Genomic DNA, 13,792 nt, shown 5'->3' on the forward strand with positions numbered 1-13,792 from the left:
CTATTCCGAGCATTTTACATGAACGGAATCATATAATCTGTGGTCTTTTGTGACTGGGTTTTTTCACTTAGCATAGTGTTTTCAAGGTTTATTCATGTTATAGCATGTACCAGTCCTTCATTCTTTTCTTATGGCTGAATAATATTTCATTGTATGGATATAGATACATACCATATTTTATTTGTCCATCACTTTTTGGCTACAGAGGTTTACTTTTTTTTTTTTTTAATTAATTAGACTTTATTTTTTAGAACTGTTTTAGATTTACAGAAAAGTTAAGCAGATAATACAGAGAATTCCCATATAACTCCCTTACCCCACACAATGTCTCCTGTTGTTACCATCTTAGAGTAGTATGGTACATTTGTTACAATTAGTAAACAGATATTGATATGTTATTATTAGCTAAAGTTCATACTTGATTTTGATTCCTTAGTTTTTGCCTCATGTTCCAGGATCCCACCAGGATTCCATATTACGTTTAGTTGTCATGTCTCCTTAGCCTCCTTTTGTCTGTGACAGTTTCCCACACCGTCCTTGTTTTTGATGATCTTTATAATTTTGAGGACTAATGGTCAGGTGTACTGTAGGATACCCTTGTATTGGAATTTGTGTGATGTTTTTCTCATGTTTAGACTGGGTTTATGGGCTTTCAAGAGGAAGATCATAGAGGCAGAGTGCCATTTTCATCACATTATGTCAAGGGTACAGGCTGTCAACATGATTTTTGATTATCGATGTTGACCTTGATCACCTGGCTGAGGTAGTATTTGCCACGTTTCTCCACTGTAAAGCTACTCCTTTTCCCTCCTTCCACATTGTGCTCTTTTGAAGGAGGTCAGTATTTGTAGCTCACACTTAAAGAGCAGGGAGTTATGCTCCTCCACCCTTTCGTTTTTAAAGTTAACGTATTGTGCTTCTGTGGTTTTCAGAGGTTTTTTTTTTTTTTTTACCACCAGTAACTTTGGAAATAAAGGCACTGTGGTGGTTCAGGATTGAATCCTCACCTTCTGTGTGGGAGACCTGGGTTTGATTTCTGGCCAACCCACCTGATGCACAGCCGTCACCTGTCTGTCAGTGGAGGCTTGCATGTTACTTGCTTGCATAATGCTGAACAGGTTTCAGCAGAGCCTCGAGACTTGGACAAACTAGGAGGAGAGGCCTGATGATCTAGTTCTGAGAATCAGCCAGTGAAAACCCTTCGGACCCTGATGATGGGGATGGGCTCAGGACCAGACAGCGTTACACCTGGCGTTGCCATGAGTTGGGGGCTGACTCAGTGGCAGCTAACAACAACGACAAACTGGAAATAACAAGCAAAGGATAAAATTAAACGTTGTGACCCAAGTGGATTACTGATGTGGTACCTGAATAGTGTTAGCCCCCTCACTAAATTATTTTAACCTGAGAACCAGCTGCACCCGGTTCCTCTGTTTCTGACTGCTGGTATTTGCCCATCAAATATTTGAAGGCATGTTGCCTAAGATTAGAAAGTTCAGTTTTCCTTTCATTTTTTTCCACCCTGTACACTTTGAGTTAGAAAGACCAGACAGTAGTAGGAACAGAACAAGAAACCACTGGGAAGGAGAAGTAGGAGAAGCAAAATCAGCTTTCGGTAGGATAGTCAGATTGAAGATGTGGTTACCTGCTCCCTAATTTTGTTTTCTGCTTCAGTCTTACAAAAGTATAAACACTTGTATCAGTGATTTCGAATTTTATCTTATAGCAATTATCAGAAATACAGAAGTCTAATATGCAGATCAAGTCCAACATAGGCACGTTAAAAGATGCCCATGAGTTTAAAGAAGACCGTCCTCCGTATCCCCAGGATTTCCAAAATGTGATGCAACTTCTTGATAGTCAGGTATGTAGAGGTGGGTAGTAACTGTGGTAGCTGTCTTAATTTCTCTTAGTGAAGTAATTTATAGTAAGCGTTTACAGAAAAGTGTTTTCTTTCCGTGATCATGAACGTGGCTAGTTCTTTTTGTTTGTTTCCTTAAACCCGTGAAATCTGTGATAGGTGCTCAGTAAATATTTTTTGATTGATTAATAGAAGTGGAAAGAGAGTTCTCTCCTCAAATTAACAGTTGGAAAAATTGTTTCATTGTTTTTCTAACATAATGTCTGTTTGAATTGGTTAGTGTTACCATTGTCTTTATTTTCCTTACTTTAGATGTAGCTCTTACTGTGAAAAGGCATAAAGAGGCATGTGGAAGCACTGACTTGATTTTTAGAGCTTAAATATACAGCTACATTGGCAAACCGATGATCTTTTTACCTTTATCAAACATAATTAAAATCATTTGGAAGTCAACCCCTGGAAGAAGCACAATCTTCATCATGGCTGTTTTAATCACACTGGTTTAGTGGAACAAATTTTTTACCAGGAAACAAATAAAGATGAAAGCTTATGAATTTTTAAAAATAGATAAGCATATGCCATCTAAAAAGGCAAGTGTGCTTTTGAAATATGGATTACTGTCACTGCGTCTTAACTTGCCTTGCTTCTCACCTTCCTCCCCCAGCTCTACCTTCTGCACTGCAGCCAGGCTGACCCTGCCAATGTCCTGCTTAAAATCCTGTAGTGATCCCCGTGTTTTACAGAATAAAGTCCAGGATCCTAACCAGCATACAAGCCCCTTCAGGATCTGGATTTTGCATCATCGCCTGCCATTCTTTGCCTTAACCTTCACCTTGATGCTCTGTTAGTGCCAGGACAGCTGGCGGTTCCCAGAACGGGACATTCTGTTTCCTGCCTTTGCTCGTGCTGCTTTCTTAGCTTGTCATGCCCCTCCCAGTTTTCGTGACCTGTCCTTTTCTTGTTTCCTCGTACTCATTTGGGATGGCACCTCTTTCAGGAAGCTATCCCTGAACCTCTGGGGTCCTCACCTACCCGGTCAGTGACTGCCCAGCAAGGTGCCTGGTACACAGTAGGGGTTCAGGAATTGTGCACTGAGCTGTGCTGCAGACAATTGCTCCTGGCAGGCTGGAAACCACAGTTTGTCTCTTATGAATTGAAGGACACAGTTAGGAAAACCTAAGGTCCTACCTAAACTTCTTCTTTTGGCTTCCTGTGAGTTGTCGCACTAGTTGAGAACCCATGAACTCAGAAACCTTGGTGTTTCCAAGCCCTTACTGCATGGGTTGGCAAACTGGCACCTGTTTTTGTAAATAAAATTTTATTGGAACATAGCCACGCCCATTTGTTTACATATTGTCTATAGCTGTTCTCCCGTTACCAATAGTTGTTACCAAGACCCTATGGCTTACAAAGCTTAAAACATTTACTATCTAGCCCTTTACAGAAAATACTGGCTGACCCTTACCTTTGGAGTATAAAATTAAAACAAGTGCAAATGTGTCTAAACACTTTTAACTTTATGTATTTTTTAAAAATGCCAACTAAAACTTTACCAAACAGTTTGGTTTCATAGGTACTATAATGCGTGTCTTCTGACACCAACTCTAAAATGAATGAGTTTAGTTTTGCTGAATTCTGACTTTAACTGTAGTGTAGTTGTTCTGACCGAGAGTTAGGTCAGACCTCACACTTTAAAGGCACAGTCCTCCAGACTGCCACGTCTGACCAAGCCTTGAGACACCAGCTGCAAGTTCAGGGGTTCCCAGGACAATCATGCTTCTGACCTGCTGCCTACTCATGAGTTCGATAATTTGCTAGAATGACTCACAGAACTCAGGAAAGTGCTGTATTTATAGTTTTAATACAGCAAAAATGATACAAATCAAGAGACGCATAGGCCAAGGTGTGGGAGGGTCCCAGATTTGGAGCTTCTTTGTCCCCAAGGACATGTTGTTCTCAGTGCATTGATCCCTGTCACCAACCAGGAAGCTCACATGAGCTTTAGTGTCCAGAGCTTTCATTACATAGGCATGATCGACTGATACCATGGGGTGGGTCTTTCTGGCTTGGCCAGCCCTCACCTGGAATCATCTTATTAGCATAAACTATCAAGTGTGATCTGGAATTCTCTATGAATAACAAAGACACTGGAATCCCTAGGGAAATTCCAGGAGTTTACAGGAGTCCCTGGGTGGTGCAAGCTCCCTCAGCTGCTAACTAAAAGACCGGAGGCTAAAATGCACCCAGAGGTACCTTGGAAGAAAGGCCTGGCAACCTACCTCCAAAATATCAACCCTCATGTGTCAGAATTTACTTGACGGCAACTGGTTACCAGGGACAGAAGACCAAATTCCTTGCAAAATAATTCTTCACCCCACCAAGTAGCCACCAGAAAGGAAGAAGCCTTTGTAGATATTGTTTTTATAGTTGCATGTAAGTTACTCTTGTTTCACCATTTTGTAGGAAAGCAAGTGGACAGCTCGAGTTCAAGCCCTTCATCAAGAGCACAAGAAAGAAAAGGGCCGGGTAAGATTAAGAAATCAATGGCTTCCAAGCGGGTCTTTTTTGAAATGAATGTTTGCTCTTCTTTTTGATAAAAGTAATATTTGTCCACTTAATAAAATCTGTGGAGAAGTGATATGTAACAAAAATTAAAATTACTTATAATTCCAGTACCCAGAGATAACCACTGCTACTACTTTGATATAGTTTCTTTCATTCTTGTTTTCTATGCTACATTGTTGCTGTGTGCCTTCGAGTCAGTTCCGACTCATAGTGACCCTATAGGACAGAGAAGAACTGCCCCAAGGGTTTCCAAGGTTGTAAATCTTTATGGAAGCAGACTGCCACATCTTTCTTCTGTGGACTGGCTGGAGGGCTGGAACCACCAACCTATACAAATTCTAAAATGACCTTTCTTAGCAACAAGCAGAGTATTTATATGACAAAAGGCATGTAATAGGTAGTATCTAGGATGAAGGCTGTAGTCTTTGATCTTCTTCAGTAACTCCTTCAAGTCCTCTTCACTTCCAGCAAAGTTGTGTCATCTGCATAACACAGGTTGTTAATGAGTCTTCCTCCAGTCCTGATGCTGAGTTCTTCATATAGTATGGATTACACCTCAGCATAAAGAAAACAAAAATCCTTACAACTGGACCAGTAAGGAACACCATGATAAATGGAGCAAAGATTGAAGTCAGCAAGAATTTCATTTTACTTGGATTCACAATTAACAATCATGGAAGCAGGAGTCAAGAAATCAAAAGATGCATTGCATTGGGCAAATCTGCTGCAAAAGACCTCTTTAAAGTGTTAAAAAGCAAAGTTGTCACTCTGAGGACTAAGATGCTCCTGGCCCAAACCACGGTGTTTTCACTCGGCTCATATGCATGGAAAAGCTGGACAGTGAATAAGCAAGACCAAAGAAGAACTGACATCTTTGAGTTGTGGTGTTGGCGAAGATTCTTGAATATACCATGAACTGCCAAAAGAATGAACAAATCTGTCTTGGAAGAAATACAGCCAGAATGCTCCTTAGAAGTGAGGATAATGAGACTTGGTCTCACGTACTTTGGGTATGTTATCAGGAGGGACTGTTCCCTAGAGAAGCACATCATGCTTGGTGAGGTGGAGGGTCAGTGAAAAAGAGGAAGACTCTCGATGAGATGGATTGATTCAGTGGCTGGAACAATGGGCTGAAGCATAACAATGATCGTGAGGATGGTGCAGGACTAGACAGTGTTTCGTTCTGTTGTACGTAGGGTCGCTATGAGTCATAACCAACTCAGCCTCACCTAACAACAACAACATCAAGGATGAAGACCGCTCAGATGACCACAGCATTTATCAGCTTGTATTCCTCTTAAGTAGGAAAAATGCTGAAGAAAAAAAGAAGAAACGTGTGAGCATTACCAGAACCAAAGTAAAGCAAAGCAAACAAAAAGTAAAAAATCAAAACACCCTGTAAAATACTTACAGTTCTTGATGAACTTAGATTGGAAAGTTAGTTATTAATCTAACTTTAAAATTGTACTATTGCTAGAAAAATTAAATAGGAACCGTGACTTTTTTTGTATTTCATTCATAGTATTATTTAGTCATGTTAATGATACATATTGTTCGTATATGGATACATGTATATATAAACGTATACATGCAGATGCTCATACAGTAGTTTGTATAGACTGAAAACTCTGTCACCAATTCAGAGATATTTTTTGAGCAGCGACTGTGCGCATCGCTTTATAGAGGATAAAAAATATATACAACAGATAATCTCTGCTCCTTGGTTGTTTACAGTATAGCAAGAGAGTAGAAATGAGTAAGCAGATAATGGATGGAAATCAGGACAAGATAAATGCAGAGTACTCTAGTGATTGAAAAGAGAGTTTGTTAAAGTGGAATTGTGGCTATGTGTGGATACCACCCATGTTTATTTCTCCAGCCTAAACCACCGCTCTGAGCTCCAGATCACATAGCCAGCTTTATACTTGATACCTTCATGAACTTCTCAAACTTAACATGTCTAAAACGAAGTCCTTGGGTTTGTTCCTAGATGTGGTTTTCTTTGGTAAATAGCCCTCGTCCACTTAGTTGCACATCTCCCTTCATTCTCTTCTCTCTCTCCCTCAGTTCCCAATTCCAGGCCATCAGCAGTTCCTGACCTTTATCTCATACCCATATTCTTTTGAATATTTCTGTTGCCTCCACACTTGACCAAGCTTCCATTGTTTCTGAAAGGAAGGTAGAGGGTTGGTGGAAAAGAGGAGGACCCTCAATGAGATGGATTGACATAGCAGCTGTAACAGTAGGCTCAAACATAGCGATGATTGTGACGATGGCACAGGACTGGGCAGCGTTCCCTGCTGTTGTACGTGGGTTGCTGTGAGTCGGAACCAACTCGATGCCACCTAACGACAACAATGACTGGTCTTCTCAATCCAGCCTTGTCCTTTCCTAATCTGCTGTCCACACAGTGGGCAGAATAATGTGGCTGTTAATAATCACTGTAGCCTCATCCTGATCTCCCTCCTAGCTTGGATAGCATTCTGGTAATTCCTAGAACATTGCAGCCTTTTTCTCTTCTTTACATGTGGTTTTCACTGCTGAGAGCCTCTTCCTCTTACTCTTCAAATGATGTTCTCCTCCCCCTCTCTGTTAGTTTTATGTGCGGTGTAGCAAATAACCACAAATTTACTGGCTAAAAATGATGCACTGTGATGTGATGAATTGCTCTTATGTGGCCTCTCTCGCCATGGTCTTGTGACTCCTACAAAATCATCAAGTGGGAATATGCAGATAAGGTGCTTGTGGCCCACCCAAAGGGTTAGACAGCACTGCTAATAATACAAATAAGGTGCATGGCACCCTTGTGGGGGTTGTTGTTGTTGTTAGGTGCCGCTGAGTACCTATGTAAAACACACCCTATGTAAAACAAAAGGAAACACTGCTCAGTCCTGTGCCATCCTCACAATCATTATACTTAAGCCCATTGTTGCAGCCACCGTGTCAATCCATTTCATTGAGGGTCTTCCTCTTTTACACTGACCCTCTACTTTACCAAGACTTACGGGGGTGGGACCATGCCAATAAAATGTTTGGAACCTTAATGAGGGGATTGGTCAGTTTTGGCATCCCGCTTAGGCTTAAAATGAGCCTTTCCAGAGGCGGATTGTGAGGAGGGGGAACCGCACTATCATCAAGAAAGAAGAGCTGGGAGCGGAGCATGTCTTTTGGATCTGGGGTCCCTGTGCTGAGAACCTCCTAGACCCAGGAGAAGAGAGGGAGAGCTGTAACACCAGAGATAGCAAAAAGCCACAGCAGAGAAACAGCAGCAGCAGAACCAGGAGACCTGTTCGAGACGGTGCCAGCCCATGGAATGAAGTGGCTACAGTGGGTGTGCTGGCCCGTGGAGCTAGAGAGCTGAATGCCTTCAGCAGCAGAAGGTTTGCTGGCAGAGTGGGATGTCTCCAGACACTTGAAAGAGCTAGGCTTGCTGACCCACAGAGTGAGAGAACTGAGCACCTTCAGGCAGGAAGCTTCCTGGTGGAGTAGAGTGCCTCAGGGTGCTTATCTGCAGAGCTAAAGAGCTTTGTAACACTTGCCTGAGCAGGGCAGAGGCCAGACCAAGAGGAGCCTGCCCCCAGGGGACCAAGAGGAGCCTGTCCCCTGGAAGCATATTTCGAGGGCCCTGTGCCCTGCCTGTGGGCATAGCCGGAGAAGAAGCTGTCCTGATGGGAGAACTGAATCCCAAGTTGTAACCTATTACTTGCCTAATAAACCCCATAATTGTATTTTCTGTGAATTCCATGTGGCCATTGCAACGAATTGTCAAACACAGAGAAGTAGAGAGTGCCATGGAAGGGACGGCTGGTGTCAGAACTGGTAGGAAGTTTGGAGAGCGGAGATATGTCTGACTTCCACCTCCTAGGCATCAGCCTTGGGCTGATATTGATCTTGATTCTCTCTCCTCCCCCTTGTGAGGTTAGACGAGATCTGCCCCCGTTGCCCCACCATCTTCTATATACATGTCATTTGTTATTTCATTTTCCATGGGTCAGGGATCCAGGCACATATCACCAGGCTCCTCCGCTCAGGGTCTCACCAGGTGTGTCAGCCAGGCGTGTTCTCATCTGGAGCTCGGATTCTCTTCCAAGCTCACTCAGGATGTTGGCAATGTTCAGGTGAGTTCTTGGCGGTGGTTGGATCGAGGCCCTCAGTTCTTAGGGCAGCCGCTCTGCACAGGAGTTCACAACCTCGTTGTTTGCTTCTTCGCAGTAGAAGGGTCTCTCCTGCTTCCAGTCTTTTCCTCAGGAAAGGCCTGGACCTTCTTTCAAAGGGCCTGCCTGATCAGGTCAGAACCCCCACGATAATTTCCTGTTTTATTACCTCAAAGTAGGTAATAAAAGATGGGGGACTTCAATTGCATCTGCAGACTCCCTTCATTTTCCCCACATTGCGTTGGTTAGCAGTGTGCTGCGGGTTCCACTCAACTCAGGGGGTTGGGCTTATGCAGGATGTGTACATCAGGAGATGGAATCTTAGGGGTGATCCTAGAATTCTGCCTAACATCCTCCTCTGGCCTCTGCTTACGTGTCACCTGAGACCAGTCCATCTAAGTAGGTAGCACCCCCACTTTGTTATTCTCGTCACTTCACCGTTTAGCTCTGATCACCATTTTAGCTTATTTCCTGGTTTGTTTACTTGTTTGTTGTCTGTCTCTCCAACCAGATCATTAGTCCTTTTTTAGGGAAGGGCTATTAGTTCTCCACTGTATCCCCAGCAGCCAATATCATGCCTAAAATATGATTAAACCAAAACCAAACCCACTACCATCAAGTTGATTCTGACTCCCAGCGACTCTGTAGGACAGAGTAGAACTGCCCCATAGGGCTTCCCAAGGCTGTAAATCTTTAAAGAAGCAGACTGCCATATCTATCTCCTGCTAAAATGTGGGTGGCATTCATTAAATACTTGCTGAATGAATATGGAAGGTGGCTAGATGTCTAAAAGGGAATCATTCCACCTGGCTTTTATAGAAGGGGGAATGCTAATTGTAGAGTTCAGAAGAGTAGGGGTGAAAGAGTGGCCTGTAGGTATTAGCACCGTCTGCTTTTTTTTTTTTTTTTTTTGCTATGGGGAGAACATTAAGTCTGTGTTCCCATCACGGACCCCAGGGAGCCCCTTGCTGGGGGCAGTCACCATATAGTTAGGAAGACGGTGATCACCTTTCAGCACGTTTATCGGCAGCCAAGGAGTAGGATCCATGGAGCTCTGGATGGTGATTTTTCTGTACCTTAGGCCAGATCCATTATGCAGGAAGTGTTCTCTGTTGTCCGTATGTGTTATGCAGAAGTGAAAATGCACCAGTACTACCGCTCACGCTGTGGTGTGCTGGAGCTGGCCCGCATTGGCCTGCGAGAGCCGATTGTGCACGTTTCTTCCCTGTCACGGTTTTTTATCTTTTTTGCAAGCTAGTTAACCAGCATACCTCTGGGTTCATAGATGTATTTAGGAATAAACTGATTTTTATAGTCACCATTTATTTAATTCTTCTGAGAATTTTATGACGTAGGTACTCTGAATACCTATTTTATAGATGAGGAAGCAGAGGCTTAGAAAGGTGCGGTCTTGCCCAAACGAGGAGCCTGAGTTAAGTGCTCAGCTGCTAACCAAAAAATTGGTGGTTCGAACCCACCCAGTCGCTCTGCAGAAGGAAGACCTAGCGACCTGCTTCCATAAAGATTGCAGCCTAGAAAACGCTATGGGGCAGCTCTATGCCATCCCGTGGAATCCACTCAAAAGCACCCAACAACAGTTTCTTCCTCTAGGTCACTGGTACTTAAATCCAGGCCCACTTAACTCCGGGGCCCATGCCGTGTAACTGTTTCATTGTCTTGCCTGGCTGTTATGGTTAAACGAATAATTTCATTTATAAGGATCAGCACAAAGCTGGTTCATATGAGGTGGAGGTTAAAGATGTCCCAAATGTCCGACTTTTCCAAGCTGCTGTCCCACTCCATCATCTCTCACATCAGCTACTCCCTCTCCCCTCAGCACTCTCCCTCCCATCTCTGGGTTCCCTGATTCACTGCAACGTCTCACAGAACTCATGAACCATGTAAAGGAAATGGACCACGCAGTTGTGGAGGTTGGCAAGTCCCAAATTCATGCGTCAGGTGTAGACTTCTCCCTGACCCTCAGTTTCTGCTCACACACACTCTGCATTCTCGCTTTGTGGGCAGGAGAGCCCACAGCTGTGTCTCCTGTGGGCTTCTGCTGCGGATCTCTCCTTCCTTGGTGGTGATGGGTCTCCTCTCTGCTCTGGGATTGGCTCTATTTTAGGGCAAAACTGATCATTCCCCTTGGTGGGCCACAATTACCTTATCTGCACAGCCCCACACAGTCACCTGGGTAGGAGTCACAAGACCATGGCTAGAAAGGCCCCACACAAAAGGAATAAGTCAGACGGCAGTGGTAGAGCCACTAAGCCAGGCCCATTAAGTAGGATCCAGAGAGGAGGGCAGTCAGTCAGAACTTAGTGTGGTTGCTTTTGGTTTGTTTTTTTAGTGCAGTTGTTTTTCTGTAAGACCATTGCGTCTGTCCTTTGAGATGCTTAAAGGTAGTGGTTCCTAACCAGGGATGCACCTCAGAATTGCTTGGGAATCTTTTCCGGAAGATTGCCCAGGCCCTACTCCCTGAGATTGGGATTCAGTAGGTAAGCCTGGGACATGTGTATTTTTGGGGGAAAACAAACAAACAAACAAACAAAAAACGGCTCCAGACAATTCTAATTTGGATCCATGTTTTTGACCATCACTCTTAGATCACTTAAATGTAAAGTTATTACTTTATTCTTCCAGGCACCAAATGCTTATAGCATCTTTATTGTTTTATTGTGGAAAAATATATATCACAAAACATTTACCATTTCCCCCATTTTTATGTGTACAATGCAGTGATGTTAATCACTTTTCTTATGTGCAAACATCACTACTGTCCCCAAATTTTTTCATCACAGTAGAGGTAATTTTGACTCCTTGCTTCTTTAAAGTGCTCTGTGTTCCCAGCCACTTACAGGGTTTACAGCGGTCTTTTGGCTGAGGTAGAATGTGAGTTGCAGGGTTTTACACTTGACCACTGCAGTCAGGGACAGAGAGACTGTCAGCATTATGGAGGGAGAAGGTGAGGCTTTTCCTGGTTATGAGTGAGGTGAATCCACCCAAGTATTTGGTATATGGGAGTTTTTGTGCTGCCGCTAGGCTACGCTGCTTCCTTATCTATTGGTTTCACTTGTTTAGAAGCTACTGGCTTCTCCCTTCACTTCTCTCCAACCCTTACAGAGGGGAAAATACCTTCAGGTTTAGTAATCTCTGCTTGAGACCAAACTATTAATTATTCCACATGATTGGTGTTTACTGTTCTTACAATGCACATATTGTATTTCTCCCTTTAAGGGAAGTTGCATTTGCCAGCTTTTTATTGCTTTACCTGGATTCTTGGCAGTCTTTTTTCTTTTTTTTAAATAACCACTGGTAGGAGTTCAAAGGGAGTCACAGATAAGTGATGGCATGCCCTTTTGACCCAACGAAAGACTCTTTAGAGTTGGGGAGGTTGTAGAGTGGTCACAGAGTTTAAGGAACAGAGGAGGCTGCGACAAGGACTGGTGGAAGAAAAGCAGGGAACTTGCAATGGTGGAAGGTTATGAAAAGCAGCTTCAAAGGTCACAGCTTTTTGAAATAATCTGTGGTCATCCCTTACTTAGATACCACACTCCTCTCTTGGTGAACTTCTTCATGTACCCTTCTGGTCAGTTCTTAATTCCGATATGAAAATAAACCATCCCTCAGTTTTTGTTTTATTTTTAATGTTCCCACTCTTTTGGGGGCCTGAAATGACTCCTCAGAGTGTTGATCAGGTTCTAGGTCCTGAATCCCCACTAAAACACTGGAACCCTCACTGACTTTTCTGTTTTCGAGCTCAGCATTTCTCAAAGTGTGCTTCTGGGGGCATTCTTCCAGGGGTTGGTGATAAATACAGTCTGTAAAAGTGGTTTTGTGGCTAATTAAGATTGGGGAAATTCATGACGGTGTCCTCTGGACGTTAGCATGTTGCGTGTGAAAGGGTCTTTTTAGTCTCCACTCAGGAAACCTTTTTGACTTGGTTGAACCCAGTGCATGTCCAGCCTCATGAGCACCACACACACAGTTGCTGTCAAGTCGACTTCAGCTCATACTGACCTCCCCATGTCAGAGTAGAACTGTGCGCCGTTGGATTTTCCAATAGCTGAATTTTTTAAAGTAGATCGCCAGGCCTTTCTTCTGAGGCACATCTGGGTGGACTTGAACTTGCAACAACTTGATCAGCAGTGAGCACATTAGCCGTTGGCCTCACCCACGGGCTGCCTCATGAGCACAAAGTGCTTTGTTTGGGCAGACCAGGGGAGAGAGTGCAATGTGCTGATTGAGAGCGTGGGCTTTGAAGTCAGAGAGATGAAGTCAGGGCTCTGCTCCCTCCAGCGGTCTGAATTTGGGTCAGTTACTTTACCTCCCTTGGCTTGAGTTTCCTCATCTGAAACAGTGGGGCCATAACATGTATCCACAAGGCTGTGGTATGGATTAAACAAGACAAAGCGCTTCACGCAGCGCCCAGCGCATGGTGAGCGTTGACATAAAAGAATAAACCAGTTATAGGAAGTCTGCTCTCAGACTCTCAGCTCCCTCTCTCACAGTCACCCCCCACCCCACCTTCATATTCCTGTCTCCTCTTCAGGCCTTATGCTCGGAATGTCCTTAGCCCCAGTTACCAAACTTGTTTTTCCATCTGTTCAAGCAACTACTGCAATGCCTTTAAGAATCCTCCTCTAAACGGTTGAAAACAAATTCTTTTTGGATTCTTTTTGTCTAATCTCTGATCTTCTCAGGCATCATGTCTCTAAAGATGAGTCTATTTGTGACTCTTTGGGTCTCTGTCTCTCTGTGTCTCTCCCCTCCCCTCCCTCTGCCCATTCCTTTCTTCCTACCTCTCCTTCCCATGCCAGACTTGCTTTTGTCAGTAAATGTTTCCTGAGAACCTGCTCAGGACCAGGGGTTGTGCTAGTTGCTGGGGGTATAAAAATAATGGAGATGGAATCTCTGCCCCCTGGAATGCCCACTGGAGCCAGAGACGTGTGTAGGACAGAACTGCATGGAAGTTCAGTGATGGAGGCACGGGCAAAGGGCTGTGGGTGCACGAGGTCAGAGAAGCCCTCATCCTTTATCTTTACGTATCTGTACGTTGTTCCACGTAACGTGGTGAAGTTCGCTCAACTATTCACAACATCAGCACATCTGTCTTGAGTTAATGAGCACCCTTGGAAACAGATGAAGCACCTCGTACACCCAGGGGCTTGGTACGCGGTGATCAAAGCTATCTCGGTGCCTGGATGTGCAT

At 43.8% G+C, this 13,792-nt stretch overlaps 1 protein-coding gene across 2 annotated transcripts in view; it reads left to right on the plus strand.

Moving 5' to 3' along the window:
* The window catches only part of DZIP1 (DAZ interacting zinc finger protein 1), a 77,307-nt gene that overhangs the window by 33,731 nt on the left and 29,784 nt on the right, over nt 1–13,792 (plus strand). For both annotated transcript variants that reach the window (XM_010589387.3, XM_010589386.3), the window contains exons 9-10: nt 1,727–1,864; nt 4,325–4,387. In XM_010589387.3, coding sequence (XP_010587689.1) covers nt 1,727–1,864; nt 4,325–4,387 — 201 coding nt within the window. The remainder of the gene's footprint in view (nt 1–1,726; nt 1,865–4,324; nt 4,388–13,792) is intronic.

This window comes from Loxodonta africana, chromosome 17, assembly GCF_030014295.1.
Source record: "Loxodonta africana isolate mLoxAfr1 chromosome 17, mLoxAfr1.hap2, whole genome shotgun sequence".
Lineage (NCBI taxonomy): Eukaryota > Metazoa > Chordata > Mammalia > Proboscidea > Elephantidae > Loxodonta > Loxodonta africana.